Genomic DNA, 18,458 nt, shown 5'->3' with positions numbered 1-18,458 from the left:
AGCAACTCCGCCCGCCTCGGTCTCAATGCCCTCCATTCTCCACGGTCTCTCGCTCGCTCGCTCGCTCGCTCGACCCCCAGCTCGTCTCGTCTTCCACTCCACCTTGCTGCATGTACACCCAGACGATGTTACACCACCTACTCGTACAGGTACAGCCAGCCTCTTCATGCTTCCCTTGCTAGCCACCTTTTTCCGTCCGGTTTCCACCACCGTACCTGAGCTACCTGGTACAAAGGGCCGGCCAGATGCATGCCGATAGCTAGCTTTAGGTACTAGCTCGATCGGCCGCCGGCCGGCCGGTCGACGTCGGCGCGCACACTGTCGTCCATCTCCATAAATCCTCCTGCACGTACGGCGCTACGGCCGGCCATGAGACGACCTCACGCCGCCGCCGCTACCGCTCTCGCTGCCCTCCTCCTCCTCCTGTGCCTCGCCGTGCTCACAGCCGCGTTGATCCACGGGAACGGCGGCGGCCTGGCGGGGACGAGGCCGGCGAGGTGGCCCGCCGCCGTCCCGAGGAAGATGCTGCTCGCCATGACAAGCTTCGACGCTGCCTCGTCCTCGTCAGCTGCTGGTCACAACCACCGCTATCTTCTTCACCACCACCACCACCACCATCTTCATCATCAACACCACCACCACCACCACCACCACGCGGACCGGCGATGGAACCGGCACGGGACTCTTCCACCGTCAGCAGCTGGCGGCGAGGGTGACGAGGCGATGATCGATCCGCGGTACGGCGTGCAGAAGAGGCTGGTGCCTTCGGGCCCCAACCCCTTGCATCACTGAGAGTACGTGAGAGAGATCGAGGCCCCGTTGCCACCGCATGCGCACGCGCGCGCGACGCGAGCAGCACACCTGCATGCTTGCATCCTGCATCTTCAATTCTCATGGCGGCCGCTATGCACAGTCTGGTTCAGTTTCCATGGTGTGGTGAGTACTCGCCGCGGCACACCATCATGCATGGATCTTGCCGTGTTTGTAGATCCATCGTCGAGTTCGATCGACGAGTAATCGATCGAGTCAAGTACATACATATATATACCTATATATTCTTTGGATGTGTTGTGGAGTTGAAAGAGATGCGTACGTATTTTGCTATGGACGGTGTCAGTCACCGCGCAACCTTAATAATCCATTACATACCATTTGTTCGTGTGTTCATGTATGCAAATGTAATCTTTGTCTCGCGTTTCCATGCATGCATGCATGCAGTTAGTTTGGAAAGCTCGCATACCGCATGTGCTAGGTCTCTCGTAGTCTCGTTCTCGTATTCCCCACCCAATTTTTTTAGGCATCGGCGGATGCGTGCAGTAGCAGGAATGTGCTGCAGTCAAAGGTACACGTAACGTATAGTAAGCCCTTATTAGCTTCCTGTTTGTAGGTAGATTGTACATCAGTTAGCGCCTAATTGGTTTAGGGACTGTTTATTTCAGCTTATAGGTTATATAATCTGGATTATAATATAGATTATAATCTAGATATATTATAATCTATATGTAGTTGTTTGATGTTTAGATTATATAAATATAGATATAAAGATAGCAGTACCCTTATTTGTTTATTTGAGGTGAGGAGAGAAGAATGACATATATTGTAATTTCTATTTACATAACCATGGGTAGTAGGTCTTTTGCCAAAATAATCTCAAATAAACTACTCTTGAGAAGATTATGAGATTATTATAATCTGGGTTTTAGATTATATAATATGAACTCATAATCTAGGTGTTTGTTTACCTACTAGATTATTTACGCTGGATTATATAATCTAGAGAGATTATAATCCGAATCAAACAGGGCCTTATTAGTGCGTCCGCACACCTAGTTTCACGCAAGCCTAGCTGGCTAGGTACGGCCATTTCTGACATATGTGCAGATACAGGTAAATAGCCTCATAATGACTTATTTTGCATCTACTTATTTCTCGCGTAAAGGCAACCAAACAGACGCTCAGCCAAAGTTAACACACGCAATGATTCAGGTGGTTAGAGTTTAGTCCGTTTTTTTCCCAATAGAGTCTAACTAGATGTCATGGTTCCTATTTAACTAAAAAATATAGTTTACTTAATTTACTCTCCTCTTAGACGTCATGGTTCCCGTCAACTACCTTCACAACCACTTCAAACCTAGGCAAAGATCGAGATAATTTTTATTGTTTTGAGAAATCAAAGGATGTAATATGTGCATTTATTTGTTTATAGTTGTTGTGTAATGGAGATTTTTGGATTCTTGAGGGTGCTAATTCTAAAGCGATGGTTAGAGCATCTCTCCCAAAAAAAGACTCTAAAATTAATTTAGAGTGGTAGTAACAAAAACCATACTCCAACAATACCTTAAATGAGGTCCCCAAATATTCGAAACTCTCTAAAAGCATCTTCAATGATACCTTAACTTAGTGCTCTATCTTGAAATATAAGGCTTAACTAATAAGAAACAATTTCAAGATTGTCCTATTTTACATTTTTTTTAAAAAAATATAGGACACGCTATGAAGTGATCAAAATATAATAAACTCTAGTGTCATATCCTTGTTGTCTACATTATCTTTAATATTTTTTCCTAATAATTTAGTTTACTTTCTAAAATATATGATTTATGGCTTAGTTTTTGGGGCGCAACTTGTTTTTAGTGTTTTAAACACTTTAAATAATATATTATTTTAACTTTTAGAGCACTGTTTTTAGTCACCTTGTTGGAGATGATCTAAATATACATAATTTTTAGAGCATCTCTAATAGTTCTAAAAACCCTCAACTCATAATTAGCAAGTTGCTAAATGACTATTGGGAGAATATGAAGAGAGTAATATGTTTTTGTAGACCTATTTTCTATTATATTAGCACACGTCAACGATCTGTTAGCACACGTCATCTGGGCATCCCCTGGCGGAGGTGTTCTTCCCTTGTTTCTGGCGGCGGCGGTAGGGCACAGCTGCAGCGGCAGATCGACTCCTATCCCCATACGTATGAGTACAAATTCATCAATCCGGCAGCTATTTAGGGTGTGTTTGGTTACACCCCGCTAAAATTTAGCCACTGTCCCATCGAATGTTTGAACCTCCGTTCCAGGTATTAAATGTAGTCGGATTATAAAACTAATTTGTCAGCCGAAGATTAAAAGACGAGACGAATCTAGTCCAGTTGGTTGGGTCTATATTTCATACTCCTATTTAAAAGTCAAACGTTTGATGTGACCCGGGCTAAACTTTAGCAGGAGCAACCAAACACCCCCTTAGACCATCATCGGGAGTTGGCTATAATCGGGAGTTGGCTATGCAGTTGGCAAATTTAGAGTAGCTCCAATAGTTATGTAAATTTTAGCTCTCTAAATCACAGATTTAAGAAGTTGCTAAATAAATTTGGGAGTAAAAAAAATGTGAGTTCTTCAATAGTTCTTTAAATATAGGTTGTAGTTTGTTTTGTATTCATCCACATAAAAAAATAAGTCATAAATGTCATCAATTACCTTCATTATCTACATAATGCAGTCAATATTTTTGTTTAGTGAGTTGCTAAATGGTCACCGAATGTAGAGAGAAAATGAGATTAGATGAGAAGTTGTTAAATTTAGAAAGTTCATTTAAAGAACTGTTGGAGAAGAGTTTTTATGTTCACTACTTAAATTATTGATTTAGGAAGTTTTTTAGAAAACTATTATAGTTGCTCTTATAGACCAAATAGAGTTAGCAAGTAACTATATGTCGGCGTTCCGAGACCGGGGGGTCTCTTGGGCCGACGAGTGAGTGTCGCCGCGTGCCCCAGCCCAGATGGGTCGAGCGTGAGGGCGAGCGCGAAGGGGGGAGAAGCGAGGCGGCCGGAGACCGGCGTGAGAGAGGTGGGAATCCCGCGGCCTTCGTGTTCGTCCCGCGCCCAGGTCGGGTGCGCTTGCAGTAGGGAGTTACAAGCGTCCACGCGGGAGAGGGAAGCGAGTGGCCCCAAGAGAGCGCCTGTCTCGTCCTCGTCCCCGCGCGGCCAACCCTCTCTAAGAGGGCCCTGGTCCTTCCTTTTATAGGCGTAAGGAGAGGATCCAGGTGTACAATGGGGTGTAGCAGAGTGCTACGTGTCTAGCGGGGGAGAGCTAGAGCCCTAGGTACATGCCGTCGTGGCAGCCGGAGAGATTTTGGCACCCAGCTGGTGTGATGTCGTGACCGTCGGAGGAGCGATGGAGCCTGGCGGAGGGACAGCTGTCGGAGCGGTTGGGTCCTTGCTGACGTCCTCTTGCTTCCGTAAGGGGGCTGAGAGCCGCCGTCGTCACAGAGCATGCGGGGCGCCATCATTGCCTATCTCGCGGAGCTAGCCAGATGGGACGCCGGTCTTGTTCCCTGCGGCCCGAGTCAGCTCGGGGTAGGGCGATGATGGCGTCTCCCGTTGACGTGGCTGGTCTGCGCCCTAGGTTGGTCGATGTGGAAGCTCCTCCGAAGCCGAGGTCGAGTCTGTCTTCTGTGGCCGAGGCCGAGTCCGAGCCCTGGGTCGGGCGAGGCGGAGGTCGTCGGCTGAGGCCAGGGCGGAGTCCGAGCCCTGGGGTCGGGCGAAGCGGAGTTCGTCGTCTTCTGGGGCTGAGCCCGAGTCCGAGCCCTGGGTCGGGCGGAGCGGAGTTCGCCGTCTTCCGGGACTTAGCCCGAGTCCGAGCCCTGGGTCGGGCGGAGCGGAATTCGCCGTCTTCCGAGGCTGAGCCCGAGTCCGAGCCCTGGGTCGGGCGGAGCGGAGTTCGCCGTCTTCCGGGACTTAGCCCGAGTTCGAGCCCTGGGTCGGGCGGAGCGGAGTTTCCTGTGGTGCCTTCTGCAGGACCTGACTGCCTGTCAGTCTCACTCTGTCAAGTGGCACTGCAGTCGGTGCGGCGCAGGCGGCGCTGTCCTTCTGTCAGGCCGGTCAGTGGAGCGGCGAAGTGACGGCGGTCACTTCGGCTCTGCCGGGGGGGGGGCGCATGTCAGGATAAAGGTGTCAGGCCACCTTTGCATTAAATGCTCCTGCGATTTGGTCGGTCGGTGCGGCGATTTAGTCAGGGTTGCTTCTTAGCGAAGGCAGGGCCTCGGGTGAGCCGGAAATATGTTCACCGTCGGAGGGGGGCCTCGGGCGAGACGGAAATCCTCCGGGGTCGGCTGCCCTTGTCCGAGGCTAGGCTCGGGCGAGGCGTGATCGAGTCGCTCGAACGGACTGATCCCTGACTTAATCGCACCCATCAGGCCTTAGCAGCTTTATGCTGATGGGGGTTACCAGCTGAGAATTAGGAGTCTTGAGGGTACCCCTAATTATGGTCCCCGACAGTAGCCCCCGAGCCTCGAAGGGAGTGTTAGCACTCGCTTGGAGGCTTTCGTCGCACTTTTTTGCAAGGGGACCAGCCTTTCTCGGTTGCGTTTTTGTTCCGGTGGGTGCGCGCGAGCGCACCCGCCGGGTGTAGCCCCCGAGGCCTCGGAGGAGTGGTTTCACTCCTTCGAGGTCTTAATGCCTCGCGTAATGCTTCGGCTGGTCTGGTTGTTCCCTCATGCGAGCTGGTCGTAGCCCGGGTGTACGGTCGGGTCCCAAGTTCTCGGGCTGGTATGTTGACGCTGTCAACGGTTCGGCCGGAGCCGGGTTTGCGAGAGCAGCCCCCGAGCCTCTGCACAGGGCGAGAGGGCGATCAGGGACAGACTCGGCTTTTTTACATACGCCCCTGCGTCGCCTTTTCGCAAGGAGGAGGGGGGAAAGCGCCATGTTGCCCTCGATGGGCGCCGAACGTGGTGTCTCCGGTGAGCTGCAAGCGGGTAATCCGAGTGGACGTCCGTGCCCTGTTCGTTAGGGGTCGGCTAGGGGCCCAGAGGCACGCCCAAAAGTACCTGCGGGTGATCTGCCGGACCCGGTCCCCTGGCGACGGGGTCCGAGGGCTCGATGCCTCCCTCCGATGGGATTCCGTTACAAGATCGCTCCCGCTGGTCTCGGAAATGTCCTAGGGTACCTCGGGAGCGCAGCTCGAGCCTTGGTTATGTATCGAACGTACCCCTGGTCATCCCTCGCTCGGCGTCTGAGGCGGCTGTGAACCCTTCGGGGGCCAGCCTTCGAACCCCTGATCAGTAATGGGCGCGGAGCCCGAGTAGCCTGAGGCGGCCGTGGAACCCTTCGGGGGGCTGGCCTTCGAACCTCTGACCAGTAGTGGGTGTAGGGCCCACGCGATCTGAGGCGGCTGTCGAACCCTTCGGGGGGCCAGCCTTCGAACCTCTGATCAGTAGGGAGGCTCGGAGCCTGGTTCCTTCACGGGGAAGGATCCTTTTCGGGGTATCCCCCTTTCCCGGTCCCTGTTGCAAGAGAGAGAGAGAGAAAGAAGAAAAAAGGAAAAGGATACGAAATCGAACGACGCGGCGTACCTTTTTTGGTGCGGTTTTTACGGCGAAGGCGAAGCGTCGCCCGCTTCTCCTACCAGAGGCGCCGCCTGTCCCGCCGCGGAGTTAATGCGATGGGGCGAGTGGTTGGCGGGGCGGCCGTTGCGCGTGCGCGAGCCGTTCGAGGAACGGATCACGGGCGCGTTGTCTTCACGCCGTGAGAGGGGGTTCTCTTGCTGCCCCCGAATGGGACGTGAGCTTGGCTGACGACGTGACTGCTGCTCCCGCCCGCCTGCCACCGTCATTACTGCCGGCCCATTTTTGACCGCATTGACCGCCGCGCCAGGCTGGCGCTGCTGGGTCGTGCGCTGGGTCGCCTCGAGTCGCGGTATTGGTTCCGCAATCGAGGAGGCGTGGTGGTGGCGCAAGTGGCGGTGCAGTTTCTTGCATGAAGCATCCGGGGCGTCGGTTGCGTGACGCGTGGGCCTGGGCCTCCATGCTGGGCGTGTCGGGAGTCGGAGAAGCGTGCCCACTTAGCGCGGTTGCATGCCGCCTGCATGGCTGCCCGCCCCTTTCGCCTGTTGGTCTGGGCAAAAGTGGAGGGTCACTTGTAAGCGCTGGGCGGTCGTGTGCACCGCGCGCGGCGGTTTAGCTTTTTCTGCTCTGAGTCGGCTTGCATGACATGTGGGACCCAGCCCCCGCGCCGCAGGGGAGGGCCTTGGAGTGTGTTGGAGAAGACTCAGCTCGTGACGGCTGAGGGCGCGAGTAGGGATAGTCGCCTTTAAAAGGAGGGTGACCCCCTTGGAAGGCGACCATGTCTTTGCGCTCCCTTATGCATCGTGTCTTTCCACCTTCCAAGCCCCCGGATGGGGGATACCCGCCGTCTTTTCGCCTCATCGTCGGAGGAACGCAACTCCGTGGGCGTTGGTACCTTTCAGCCATCGTTCGGCTTTAAGGATTTTCATCATGCAGCCCGGCTGCACCCCTCCGCCGGCAGTCACCCAAGATGGTGACCTCCAGCTTGATGGTGGGGGAAAGCGAGCCGGGCTGCGGCCTATGCCCCTCCCTCAGCCTCAAGGATTTTCATCACCAGGGCTGGGGAGGGGAGTGTGCCGAGTTGGGGTCGGCCCCTGCGTGGGCAGTGGCCCGCTCCTTCACTCAGTGATCGGAGGGAAGGGCGGTCGTCGTCCGTGGCGCCGGCAGCTGCACCGTGCCTGGCTCTCGGACGCGAGTGGCTTTGGAGCCACTCGCGGCGCCGGCGTCTGCCACGGTAGCTGGAAGAGGTTCTTCCGCCGGCGAGATAGCCAGGGCCGGCCACGGACCGACCTCCAACTCTACGGCCTTCTGCCCGTCCTTGCCTCACGAGTTTGGGCATGGGCGGGGGCCTCTTGGCAGCAGCATCCGCCCTGAGGTCAGTGTTGCCGCTGTTCGGCCCCCCGGGACAGAAGTCGTCGTCGTCGCTGCTGCTGGAGCGGGTGACGGCGCGCCGTTCGTCGGTCTTCTGTTGCTCCGAAGGCCCTCCCCCATGGAGTGGGGTTGTTCGTACCTGCGGAGGGGGAACCGGAGTTCCGTTTGTAATGGCACTTTGAATGCCAGTGCTTTTTGTTCATTGTGGCTGTCGAGGCCTGAACATGTATGTAATTTTGGCACGGAGCCGTGTTTTTTCCTCATTTTCGAGCACTAAGACTTGCCTGTTAGTTGTCTGGACCGCTTCACCAAGCGTGAGTCGCCCCGTGTCAAGGTGACGAGTGAGGTATCCGTATCCCGGAGGCATAGGAGTCCCTCGGCTCGGTCGGCCTTGTTGTCTGAGGCTTCTCTAGCTTAGTTAAAGGGACCCCTTGGCCGCTCTTCGACGAGCCGAGGGCAGGGGTAGCGATATCAGCATGAACAGGGGCAGAGTTGGCTCAAAAATGAAACCTGGTTGGCCGGAGCCTAGCCGGGTTGTCCGCTGGCGGGACCGACGCTGGAGTTGACTAGCCAAAGCCTCGGGTCGGGCGGGCGCCCTCTGAGGACGGCTGGCCGAGGTCCCGGGGCGACCGGCCGAGCCCCCTGCTCGGGCCGGATTCCCGGAGAAGACCCTGGCAGCGATTGCCCGGGCGTGGCGATGACGTCGTCCTTTAGAGCGGAGATCCTTGGACCGCGTCGCCGTCCAAGGCTAGGTCGGACCTCGCCGAAGGTGTCGTCGATGCCGAGGGTGCTGCTGCCCCCTTCCAGTGTCAGGACCTGAGCCTGCAGGATCAGATTGTCTTGTAGCGTGTGCCTTCTGTGGCCGCCGAGGCCAGAACATACACCCTCGATGCGTTGTAAAGCTGCGTCTCTTTTCCTCTTGTTTCAAGTATCTGGACTTTTTTGTCGGCAACAGGGATGTTTGTGCGAGCGAGAGTTGCTTCTCACGGAAGGTGATGAGTGAGGTATCCGTATCCCGGAGGCGTGGGAGTCCCTCGGCTCGATCGGCCTTGCCGCTTACGCGCACTTTCACCCGTCCATGAGGCTCTGTCACCGACTCAGTCGAGAAGGCTCGAAGGATCGCTTCGGCAGAAGAGCTTCCAAACGTGAAGACTTGTTCGGCCCGCGGAATCGCTTATCCGAACGCGAGTTACTTATCGCAGAAGGTGATGAGTGAGGTATCCGTATCCCGGAGGCGTAGGAGTCCCTTGGCTCGGTCAGCCTTGGCTGCTTACGTGTACTCCGTCGTTTTCAGGATCCACTTTTCGAAGTAGTCAAAAAGCACGAAAGATATTCTGGCAGAAGAGATCTTTTTTCGAGGAAAATTTCGACGCAGAGGGGGTTGCCCCCCTTTTAGCCCCCGAGGGAGGGTCGGGCTTTGCCGAGGCGAGGCCGACCCTTCCTTGATGACTAAACTTTGCGTGGGTGCGAGGTATATGAACGACTTGAAAATATTTTAAGGGTAGAAGCGACGTAGCTGTTGGATGTTCCAAGCGTTGCCGTAGACCTCGCCTTGGCTGTTGGCCAGCTTGTACGTTCCGGGCTTCAGAACCTTGGTGATGACGAACGGTCCCTCCCAGGGGGGCGTGAGCTTGTGCCTCCCTCGGGGGTCTTGTCGCAGCCGAAGCACCAGGTCGCCTACCTGGAGGTCTCAGGACCGGACCCCTCGGGCGTGGTAGCGTCGCGGGGACTGCTGGTACCGCGCCGAGTGTAGTAAGGCCTTGTCCCGAGCCTCTTCCAGCTGGTCCAGCGAGTCTTCTCGGCTGGCTTGGTTGCTTTGGTCGCTGTAGGCCCTCGTCCTCGGGGAGCCATATTCCAAGTCTGGGGGTAAGACGGCCTCGGCCCCGTAGACTAGGAAGAACGGCGTGAAACCCGTGGCTCGGCTCGGCGTGGTCCTCAGGCTCCAGACCACCGAGGGGAGTTCCTTCATCCATCGCTTGCCGAACTTGTTGAGGTCGTTGTAAATCCGAGGCTTGAGCCCTTGTAGAATCATGTCGTTGGCACGCTCTACTTGCCCATTTGACATGGGATGAGCCACGGCGGCCCAGTCCACCCGGACGTGGTGATCCTCGCAGAAGTTCAAGAACTTTCTGCCGGTGAACTGGGTGCCGTTGTCGGTGATGATGGAGTTTGGGACCCCGAAGCGATGGATGATGTTGGTGAAGAACGCCACCGCCTGCTCGGACCTGATGTTGTTCAGAGGTCGGACCTCGATCCACTTGGAGAATTTGTCGATGGCGACCAGCAGGTGCGTGTAGCCCCCGGGCGCCTTCTGCAAGGGGCCGACGAGGTCCAGACCCCACACAACAAAGGGCCAGGTGATGGGTATCGTCTGCAGAGCCTGAGCGGGCAGGTGGGTCTGCTTCGCATAGAATTGACACCCTTCGAAGGTGCGAACAATTCTAGTGGCATCGGCCACCGCCGTCGGCCAATAGAATCCTTGTCGGAAAGCATTCCCGATAAGGGCTTGAGGTGCTGCGTGATGGCCGCAAGCCCCCGAGTGTATCTCCCGCAGGAGTTCCTGACCTTCGGCGACGGAGATGCATCGCTGGAGGATGCCCGAGGGGCTGCGGTGGTAGAGCTCCTTCTCATCGCCCAGCAAGACGAATGACTTGGCGCGCCGTGCCACCCGCCGGGCCTCGGCTCGGTCGAGGGGTAGCTCTCCTTGTTGGAGATATTGCAGGTACGGGGTCTGCCGGTTTCGATCAGGCGTGGCCCCGCTTCGCTCCTCCTCGATGCGTAGTGCCTCACCCTCGGAGGCCGAGGGTACCTCGGGCTAAACCGAGGGCGCCTCGGGCCGAGCTGAGGGTGCCTCGGGCTGTTCCGAGGGTACCTCGGGCTGGACCGAGGGTACCTCGGACTGGGCCGAGGGCGCCTCAGGCTCGGGCGTGTCGTCGATCTTGACGGGGGGTTGATGCAGATCCCGGGAGAAGACGTCCGGGGGGAACCGTTGTTCGCCCCGAGGCTATTTTAGCCAGCTCGTCCGCAGTCTCGTTGTAGCGCCGAGCGATGTGGTTAAGCTCGAGCCCGTAGAACTTGTCTTCCAGGCGCCGAACCTCATCGCAGTAGGCCTCCATCTTCGGGTCGCGGCAGTGGGAGTTCTTCATGACTTGGTCGATGACGAGCTGCGAGTCACCGCGGGCGTCGAGGCGCCTGACCCCTAGCTCGATGGCGATCCGCAACCCGTTGACCAGAGCTTCATACTCAGCCACATTGTTGGACGCCGGGAAATGGAGGCGTAGCACATAGCGTAGGTGTTTCCCGAGGGGCGAGATGAAGAGTAGGCCTGCGCCGGCTCCCGTCTTCATCAGCGACCCGTCGAAAAACATGGTCCAGAGCTCCGGTTGGATCGGAGCCGTCGGTAGCTGGGTGTCGACCCATTCGGCTACGAAGTCTGCCAAGACCTGAGACTTGATGGCCTTCCGAGGGGCGAACGAGATTGTCTCGCCCATGATTTCCACCGCCCACTTTGCAATCCTGCCCGAGGCCTCTCGGCACTGGATGATCTCCCCCAGGGGGAAGGATGACACCACAGTTACCGGATGAGACTCGAAGTAGTATCGCAACTTCCGCCGCGTCAGGATCACTGCATACAGCGGCTTCTGAACTTGTGGGTAGCGGATCTTGGTTTCGGACAGTACCTCGCTGACGAAGTAAACCGGCCTCTGAACGGGCAATGCATGCCCCTCTTCTTGCCTCTCGACCACAATCGCGGCGCTGACCACCTGAGTGGTCGCGGCGACGTAGACCAAGAGGGCTTCTCCGGCAGCTGGAGGCACCAAGATAGGCGCCTTTGTGAGGAGCGCCTTCAAGTTCCCGAGAGCTTCCTCGGCCTCAGGGGTCCAAGTGAAGCACTCGGCCTTCCTTAAGAGGCGGTACATAGGCAGACCTCTTTCACCGAGGCATGAGATGAAGCGACTCAGAGCCGCGAGGCATCTCATGACCCTCTGTACACCTTTCAAGTCCTTGATGGGCCCCATGCTGGTGATGGCTGTGATCTTCTCCGGGTTGGCTTCGATGTCCCGCTCGGAGACGATGAACCCCAAGAGCATGCCTCGGGGCACCCCAAAGACACACTTCTCGGGATTGAGCTTGACGCCTTTCGCCTTGAGACATCGGAATGTCTCTTCAAGGTCGGAAAGGAGGTCGGAAGCTTTCCTTGTCTTGACTACGATGTCGTCGACGTAGGCCTCGACCGTGCGGCCAATGTGTTCGCCGAACACATGGTTCATGCACCGCTGGTACGTCGCGCCCGCATTCCTCAAGCCGAACGACATGGTGACATAGCAGTACATGCCGAAGGGCGTGATGAAAGAGGTCGCGAGCTGGTCGGACTCTTTCATCCTGATTTGATGATACCCTGAGTAGGCATCGAGGAATGACAGGGTTTCGCATCCAGCAGTGGAATCCACGATCTGATCGATTCGAGGCAGAGGGTAGGGAACCTTCGGACATGCTTTGTTGAGACCAGTGTAGTCTACACACATCCGCCATTTCCCCCCTTTCTTTCTCACAAGCACAAGGTTGGCAAGCCATTCGGGATGGAATACCTCTTTGATGAACCCTGCCACCATTAGCTTGTGGATCTCCTCGCCTATCGCTCTGCGCTTCTCCTCGTCGAATTGGCGTAGAGGCTGCCTGACGGGTCGGGCTTCGGCTCGAATGTCCAGCGAGTGCTCGGCAACATCCCTCGGTATGTCGGGCATGTCCGAGGGACTCCACACGAAGACGTCGGCGTTTGCGCAGAGAAAGTCGACGAGCACTGCTTCCTATTTGGGGTCGAGCCCGGAGCCGATCCGTATCTGCTTGGATGTGTCGCCACTGGGGTCGAGGGGGACGGCCTTAACCGTCTCCACTGGCTCGAAGTTGCCGGCGTGACGCTTCACGTCTGGCACCTCCTTAGAGAGGCTTTCCAGGTCGGCGATGAGGGCCTCGGATTCGGCGAGGGCCTCGGCGTACTCCACGCACTCCACGTCGCATTCGAACGCGTGCTTGTACGTGGGGCCGATGGTGATGACCCCGTTGGGGCCCGGCATCTTGAGCTTCAGGTAGGTGTAGTTGGGGACGGCCATGAACTTCGCGTAGCATGGCCTTCCCAGTACCGCGTGGTAGGTTCCTCGGAACCCGACCACCTCGAACGTCAGAGTCTCCCTTCGGAAGTTGGAGGGCGTTCCGAAGCAGACGGGAAGGTCGAGTCGTCCGAGGGGCTGGACGCGCTTCCCGGGAATAATCCCATGGAAGGGCGCGACGCCTGCTCGGACGGAGGACAGATCAACACGCAGGAGCCCGAGGGTCTCGGCGTAGATGATGTTGAGGCTGCTGCCTCCGTCCATAAGGACCTTGGTGAGCCTGACGTTGCCGATGACGGGGTCGACGACGAGCGGGTATTTCCCCGGGCTCGGCACGTGGTCGGGGTGGTCGGCTTGGTCGAAGGTGATGGGCTTGTCGGACCAGTCTAGGTAGACTGGCGCCGCCACCTTCACCGAGCAGACCTCCCGGCGCTCTTGCTTGCGATGTCGAGTCGAGGGATTCGCCGCATGCCCACCGTAGATCATGAAGCAGTCACGGACCTCGGAGAACTCTCCTGCTTGGTGATCTTCCTTCTTGTCATCGTCGCGGGCCCTGCCACCCTCCGCGGGTGGCCCGGTCCTATGGAAGTGGCGCCGAAGCATGACGCACTCCTCAAGGGTGTGCTTGACGGGTCCCTGATGATAGGGGCACGGCTTCTTGAGCATCTTGTCGAAGAGGTTGGCACCTCCGGGGGGCTTCCGAGGGTTCTTGTACTCGGCGGCGGCGACAAGGTCCGCGTCGGCGGCGTCGCGTTTCGCTTGTGACTTCTTCCTGCCTTTCTTCTTGGCGCCGCACTGAGTAGACGCCTCGGGAGCATCTTCCGATGGGTGGCCCTGGGGCCGCTTGTCCTTTCGAAAGATAGCCTCGACCGCCTCCTGGCCAGAGGCAAACTTGGTGGCGATGTCCATCAGCTCGCTCGCCCTGGTGGGGGTCTTGCGACCCAACTTGCTCACCAGGTCGCGGCAGGTGGTGCCGGCAAGGAACGCGTCGATGACATCCGAGTCGGTGATGTTGGGCAGCTCGGTGCGCTGCTTCGAGAATCGCCGGATGTAGTCCCGGAGGGACTCTCTCGGCTGCTGTCGGCAGCTTCGGAGGTCCCAGGAATTCTCGGGGCGCACGTACGTGCCCTGAAAATTGCCGGCGAAAGCTTGGACTAGGTCGTCCCAGTTGGAGATCTGCCCCGGAGGCAGGTGCTCCAACCAGGCGCGAGCTGTGTCGGAGAGGAACAGGGGGAGGTTGCGGATGATGAGGTTGTCGTCGTCCGTTCCACCCAGTTGGCAGGCCAGACGGTAGTCCGCGAGCCACAGTTCCGGTCTCGTCTCCCCCGAGTACTTTGCGATAGTAGTCGGGGGTCGAAACCGGGTCGGGAACGGTGCCCGTCGGATGGCCCGGCTGAAGGCCTGCGGACCGGGTGGCTCGGGCGAGGGACTCCGATCCTCCCCGCTGTCGTAGCGTCCCCCACGCCTGGGGTGGTAGCCTCGGCGCACCCTCTCGTCGAGGTGGGCCCGACGGTCGCGATGATGGTGCTCGTTGCCGAGGCGGCTCGGGGCCGCAGGCGCGGTGTTGCGCGTGCGCCCGGTGTAGACCGAGGCTTCCCGCATGAATCGGGAAGTCGTGGCATGAGGTTCCGAGGGGTATCCCTGCCTTCGGGAGGCAGAGCTCTCGGCCCGTCGGACCGCGGCGCCTTCCAGGAGATCCTTGAGCTCCCCCTGGATTCGCCGACCCTCGGTGGTGGATGGCTCCGGCATCGCGCGGAGGAGCATCGCTGCTGCAGCCAGGTTCTGGCCGACTCCACTAGATGCGGGTGGCGGCCTGACCCTGGCGGCGCGGTGCTGGAAACCCTGGGGCAGATGACGTATTTCTTCGGCCGGGGGTTGGTTCGCCCAGGCCTGCCCGACGTCCCGGCGGATCGGCTCAAGCGCTCCTGCTCCCTCGTCGAGCCTGGCCTGTACCCCGCGGATTTGCTCGAGCTGTGGGTCGTGACCCCCCGCCGGAACGGGGACCACAGCTAGCTCCCGTGGGATGTCAACGCGGGGCACCGACCTAGGGAGATCACCGTCCTCCGGCATGCCGAGAAGATTGCCTTCGGAGGGACCCCCTAGATCGACGTGGAAACATTCACGGCTTGGGCCGTAGTCCTCGTCGTCGAGGCTGCGGCTACCGTCGGAACAGCCGGAGAGGCAGTAGTCACATGCGGCCATAAAGTCCCGCATGGCACTGGGGTTGCCAAGTCCAGAGAAACCCCAACAGATGCTGGGCTCGTCGTCTTCCTCGGACCCAGAGGGCCCGTAGGTCGAGACGTCCGTCAGCCGGTCCCAAGGAGACCGCATGCGAAACCCCAGAGGGTTTGGACTCACCTCTACGAGAGCGTCCGCCAAAGCGAGGTCGCTAGGCGGGTTGAGGCTGAATCCAAATGACGTAGGATGGGAATCAGTCGGTACCTTTTGGTCGACGAGCAGCGATGAAGTCACGTCGGGGACTGACTGCACCGTCGACTCAGGTACGAGGGTGACGTCCAGCAAGCTCTTCGCAAGCGCGCTGGCGTCGTCCACTTGCCCGGGTTTGGCGTGTCGCGGGGAGACGGCGCTCGTCTTCGTCTCAGGCGCGAAGTCGATACCCGGTGCGCCCCTCGTTGGGGTGCCGGCGCCGTCGACTCGCTCGACAGCCAACGAGACGCTGCCTCCTGCTTGGCCTTGGTTGCCCCGCCTCCTCCTCCGTCGACGGGGGAGAGGACGGGGTGAGATCGAATGTCGTTCTTCCACCACGCGGGGAAGACGTCGTCGATTCCGCCGCCGGCGGGTGGGCTGTCGGCCGCCATTGTCGTTGTCGCACGGCGGTGGAAGGAGTATCATGTCATAGCTGCCGTCGAAGGACATGAACTCAAGACTCCCGAAACGGAGCACCGTCCCGGGCTGGAGAGGTTGCTGGAGACTGCCCATCTGGAGCTTGACGGGAAGCTGTTCGTCAACACGCAGCAGACCCCTACCTGGCGCGCCAACTGTCGGCGTTCCGAGACCGGGGGGTCCCTTGGGCCGACGAGTGAGTGTCGCCGCGTGCCCCAGCCCAGATGGGTCGAGCGCGAGGGCGCCGAAGGGGGGAGAAGCGAGGCGGCCGGAGACCGGCGTGAGAGAGGTGGGAATCCCGCGGCCTTCGTGTTCGTCCCGCGCCCAGGTCGGGTGCGCTTGCAGTAGGGGGTTACAAGCGTCCACGCGGGAGAGGGAAGCGAGCGGCCCCAAGAGAGCGCCTGTCTCGTCCTCGTCCCCGCGCGGCCAACCCTCTCTAAGAGGGCCCTGGTCCTTCCTTTTATAGGCGTAAGGAGAGGATCCAGGTGTACAATGGGGTGTAGCAGAGTGCTACGTGTCTAGCGGGGGAGAGCTAGCGCCCTAGGTACATGCCGTCGTGGCAGCCGGAGAGATTTTGGCACCCAGCTGGTGTGATGTCGTGGCCGTCGGAGGAGCGATGGAGCCTGGCGGAGGGACAGCTGTCGGAGCGGTTGGGTCCTTGCTGACGTCCTCTTGCTTCCATAAAGGGGCTGAGAGCCGCCGTCGTCACAGAGCATGTGGGGCGCCATCATTGCCTATCTGGCGGAGCTAGCCAGATGGGACGCCGGTCTTGTTCCCTGCGGCTCGAGTCAGCTCGGGGTAGGGCGATGATGGCGCCTCCCGTTGACGTGGCTGGTCTGCGCCCTAGGTTGGTCGATGTGGAAGCTCCTCCGAAGCCGAGGTCGAGTCTGTCTTCCGTGGCCGAGGCCGAGTCCGAGCCCTGGGTCGGGCGAGGCGGAGGTCGTCGGCTGAGGCCAGGGCGGAGTCCGAGCCCTGGGGTCGGGCGAAGCGGAGTTCGTCGTCTTCTGGGGCTGAGCCCGAGTCCGAGCCCTGGGTCGGGCGGAGCGGAGTTCGCCGTCTTCCGGGACTTAGCCCGAGTCCGAGCCCTGGGTCGGGCGGAGCGGAATTCACCGTCTTCCGGGGCTGAGCCCGAGTCCGAGCCCTAGGTCGGGCGGAGCAGAGTTCGCCGTCTTCCGGGACTTAGCCCGAGTCCGAGCCCTGGGTCGGGCGGAGCGGAGTTTCCTGTGGTGCCTTCTGCAGGACCTGACTGCCTGTCAGTCTCACTCTGTCAAGTGGCACTGCAGTCGGTGCGGCGCAGGCGGCGTTGTCCTTCTGTCAGGCCGGTCAGTGGAGCGGCGAAGTGACGACGGTCACTTCGGCTCTGCCGGGGGGGCGCATGTCAGGATAAAGGTGTCAGGCCACCTTTGCATTAAATGCTCCTGCGATTTGGTCGGTCGGTGCGGCGATTTAGTCAGGGTTGCTTCTTAGCGAAGGCAGGGCCTCGGGTGAGCCGGAAATATGTTCACCGTCGGAGGGGGGCCTCGGGCGAGACGGAAATCCTCCGGGGTCGGCTGCCCTTGTCCGAGGCTAGGCTCGGGCGAGGCGTGATCGAGTCGCTCGAACGGACTGATCCCTGACTTAATCGCACCCATCAGGCCTTAGCAGCTTTATGATGATGGGGGTTACCAGCTGAGAATTAGGAGTCTTGAGGATACACCTAATTATGGTCCCCGACACTATATTTGATGTTTTTTAGATAACTATTGGAGAAGCGATTTTTTGTTTACTTCTTAAATTTAAAATTTAGCAAATTGTTTAGAGACTGTTGGAGATACTCTTTATCCCTAAACTGAGTTGTTTCACGCTCCCCTATTTCACTCATCAATATAATCACACCGTAAAATTAATTGTTTATCATCAAGCTTGCATCCATATACCACACCAGTGATGCACTTTAATTTAAATGATTTAAGATACAAAACGAGTTATCATAATTTAAAAATATCTAATAACCTAAAAATTGAGACAAGCTAATTTTATTTTTGTTCCTAATATATATTTTGTAAGTTGCTAAATCCGATTTTACGGAGCATTTTTTAGAACCAACGAAGATGCTCTCACGAGAATCAGAAATGAAAATATTCTAAGCGTTTGGAGATTCTCTCGTTTTCTTGACTGAAAATCTGATCATCATAATCGGAAACAAACATGGATTATTAGAGTTAAGAAGAAAAGACTGCGTTCTTTGTCCTGAAACGGGTGTAGAGACACTGGACGAAGTTGTCTAACCAGTAGAACATCATGATCAGGTGTTTATAATATTGAATCTAAATTATACATATATATATGATTATATGATTTTTTGTAAAATAAAAAAATAATCGTGTCGGGCCGGGCCAGCACTACGGGCCGAGACTACGGCCCAAGCACCGCACGACGCTCGTGCCGGGTTGGCCCAAGCACTATTAAATAGGTCGTGCCTCGGACCGGCTCGCCAGACATAGCCCATTTGGCCATCTATACATCTAAACGATAATGATGGTCCTCGCCTCAGTTGCCACCACCTCGTTCGTCATTCTACTTCTTTTCTCTCCCGTCATGCCTCCACCTCCGCGACACCCCATTCTCGACAGAGGGCGTAGGAGCATGAGCCTCCTCACCGTATTCGTCCGATACCAGCTCCGATACCAACTCGCGCAGTAGCTATTGCACGTCCACGAGAACATTTCACATCATGTGCGCACCATCGTTTTCGCCGTCGTCGGACATCCCGTTCGTCATCCCCGCCTTCGCCCTGTTCTTTCTCCCCAACCTGCTGCCCCC

The 18,458-nt window shown here is 57.5% G+C and overlaps 1 protein-coding gene across 1 annotated transcript; it reads left to right on the top strand.

The window, feature by feature from the left end:
• The first annotated feature begins 261 nt into the window (after positions 1-261).
• LOC100274733 (uncharacterized) lies at positions 262-1,064 on the top strand. The gene has a single exon (NM_001149029.2). It carries the CDS (start codon positions 370-372, stop codon positions 790-792), a length of 423 nt encoding a protein of 140 aa, NP_001142501.2. The 5' UTR covers positions 262-369; the 3' UTR covers positions 793-1,064.
• The last annotated feature ends 17,394 nt before the right edge of the window (positions 1,065-18,458 follow it).

This window comes from Zea mays, chromosome 8 (genome assembly GCF_902167145.1).
Source record: "Zea mays cultivar B73 chromosome 8, Zm-B73-REFERENCE-NAM-5.0, whole genome shotgun sequence".
NCBI classification, from domain to species: Eukaryota; Viridiplantae; Streptophyta; class Magnoliopsida; order Poales; family Poaceae; genus Zea; species Zea mays.
The sequence above is the reverse complement of the archived record's forward strand: the minus strand, read 5'-3'. Positions and strand labels throughout refer to the sequence as shown.

Coding starts and splice junctions, on each gene's coding strand:
- LOC100274733 (NM_001149029.2), top strand. CDS start 370: ATGAGACGACCTCACGCCGCCGCCGCTACCGCTCTCGCTGCCCTCCTC.